At 46.9% G+C, this 1,113-nt stretch overlaps 1 protein-coding gene across 1 annotated transcript in view; it reads left to right on the top strand.

Moving 5' to 3' along the window:
- Nucleotides 1-318: 318 nt before the first annotated feature.
- crybg2 (crystallin beta-gamma domain containing 2) overlaps nucleotides 319-1,113 on the top strand; it is a 39,152-nt gene continuing 38,357 nt past the window's right edge. Inside the window, exon 1 of the mRNA XM_037975692.1 lies at nucleotides 319-607. Coding sequence (XP_037831620.1) covers nucleotides 384-607 — 224 coding nt within the window. The 5' untranslated portion in view covers nucleotides 319-383. The remainder of the gene's footprint in view (nucleotides 608-1,113) is intronic.

The raw sequence follows: 1,113 nt of genomic DNA, 5'->3' as shown, positions 1-1,113 counted from the left end.
CCGAACAGAAGTTTTTAAACAATTATAGGTTCAGTATTTTTTACCACAGAATGTTGAACTTCTTTTTATTTGTCTTTAAACTTGATAAGTACAATTTGAAATAAAGGATCTTTATTTTTAAAGCATCAAATCATTCTGTTTACAGCAGCTGAGGAAACGTGGGGACACCCGGTCCGGTTGGGTTGTGTGTGTGTGTGTGTGTGTGTGTGTGTGTGTGTGTGTGTGTGTGTGTGTGTGTGTGTTCCTTCTGGAGGAGGGCGTGTCTCCACGCCTGAGCTGCGCGCGCTGCACGCGCAGGTGAGCAGAGAGCAGCTGTTAGCGGCTGAAGTGTTTTCACGAGGTTCGGATGAGCTGAGCAGGTTCTGGTCTCGTCCTCAGTCAGGATGGCGAAAAAGAGCTCGAACAGGAAGTCTCTGAAGAGTCTGTTCTCCCGGAGCGACACGAACCTGGACCAGAACCGGGTTCGGGACCAGGAGGACCCGTTTGTGCAGAAGGATGAAGAGGAGGAGGAGAGGAAGACAACTGAGAGGAAGAAGTTCAAGTTCCTAAAGTTAAGGATGAAGACCAGGACCATGTCTTCAGCTGATGCCAGCCATCAGTGTCTCAGGTGGGTTTCCAGTCAGTCTTTTATTTATATAGCCTCTTACAGGACCAATAAAACTATTAGAGCAGACAAAAAGATGAGCAAAAACACAGGAAAGAATCATAAGAACAACCAAAAGATTAGAAATCAGGAATGGAAGGATTCAGTGTTCAGCTAAGCTGAATAAATGAGTTTTAAGACTTGGATCAGTATTGGAGCTGGTTCCAGAGGCTGGGTGCCCGATCAGTCCACTGTTTGGACCTGGTCCTTGGTATATCTAATAAAAACTGAGAGAGCGTCCAGGTGGGGCCAGGCCATGGAGTGCTCTAAAAACAAACAATAAAAGAAGGACAGGAAGCCAATGCAAAGAGAGTAGAACAGCTGAAGGTGATTTACAGATGACTAAGGGGGGCCGAAGTAAAGGGCACGGCAGGAATCAGTTTACTTTTCCACGTGCAGGTTTACCTGCTGCTTGGTTCACCCGCTGCTTGGTTCACCCGCTGCTTGGTTCACCTTCTGCTTGGTTCACC

This window comes from Kryptolebias marmoratus, linkage group LG5 (genome assembly GCF_001649575.2).
Source record: "Kryptolebias marmoratus isolate JLee-2015 linkage group LG5, ASM164957v2, whole genome shotgun sequence".
NCBI classification, from domain to species: Eukaryota; Metazoa; Chordata; class Actinopteri; order Cyprinodontiformes; family Rivulidae; genus Kryptolebias; species Kryptolebias marmoratus.
This window is presented reverse-complemented; position numbering and strand designations above follow the sequence as displayed.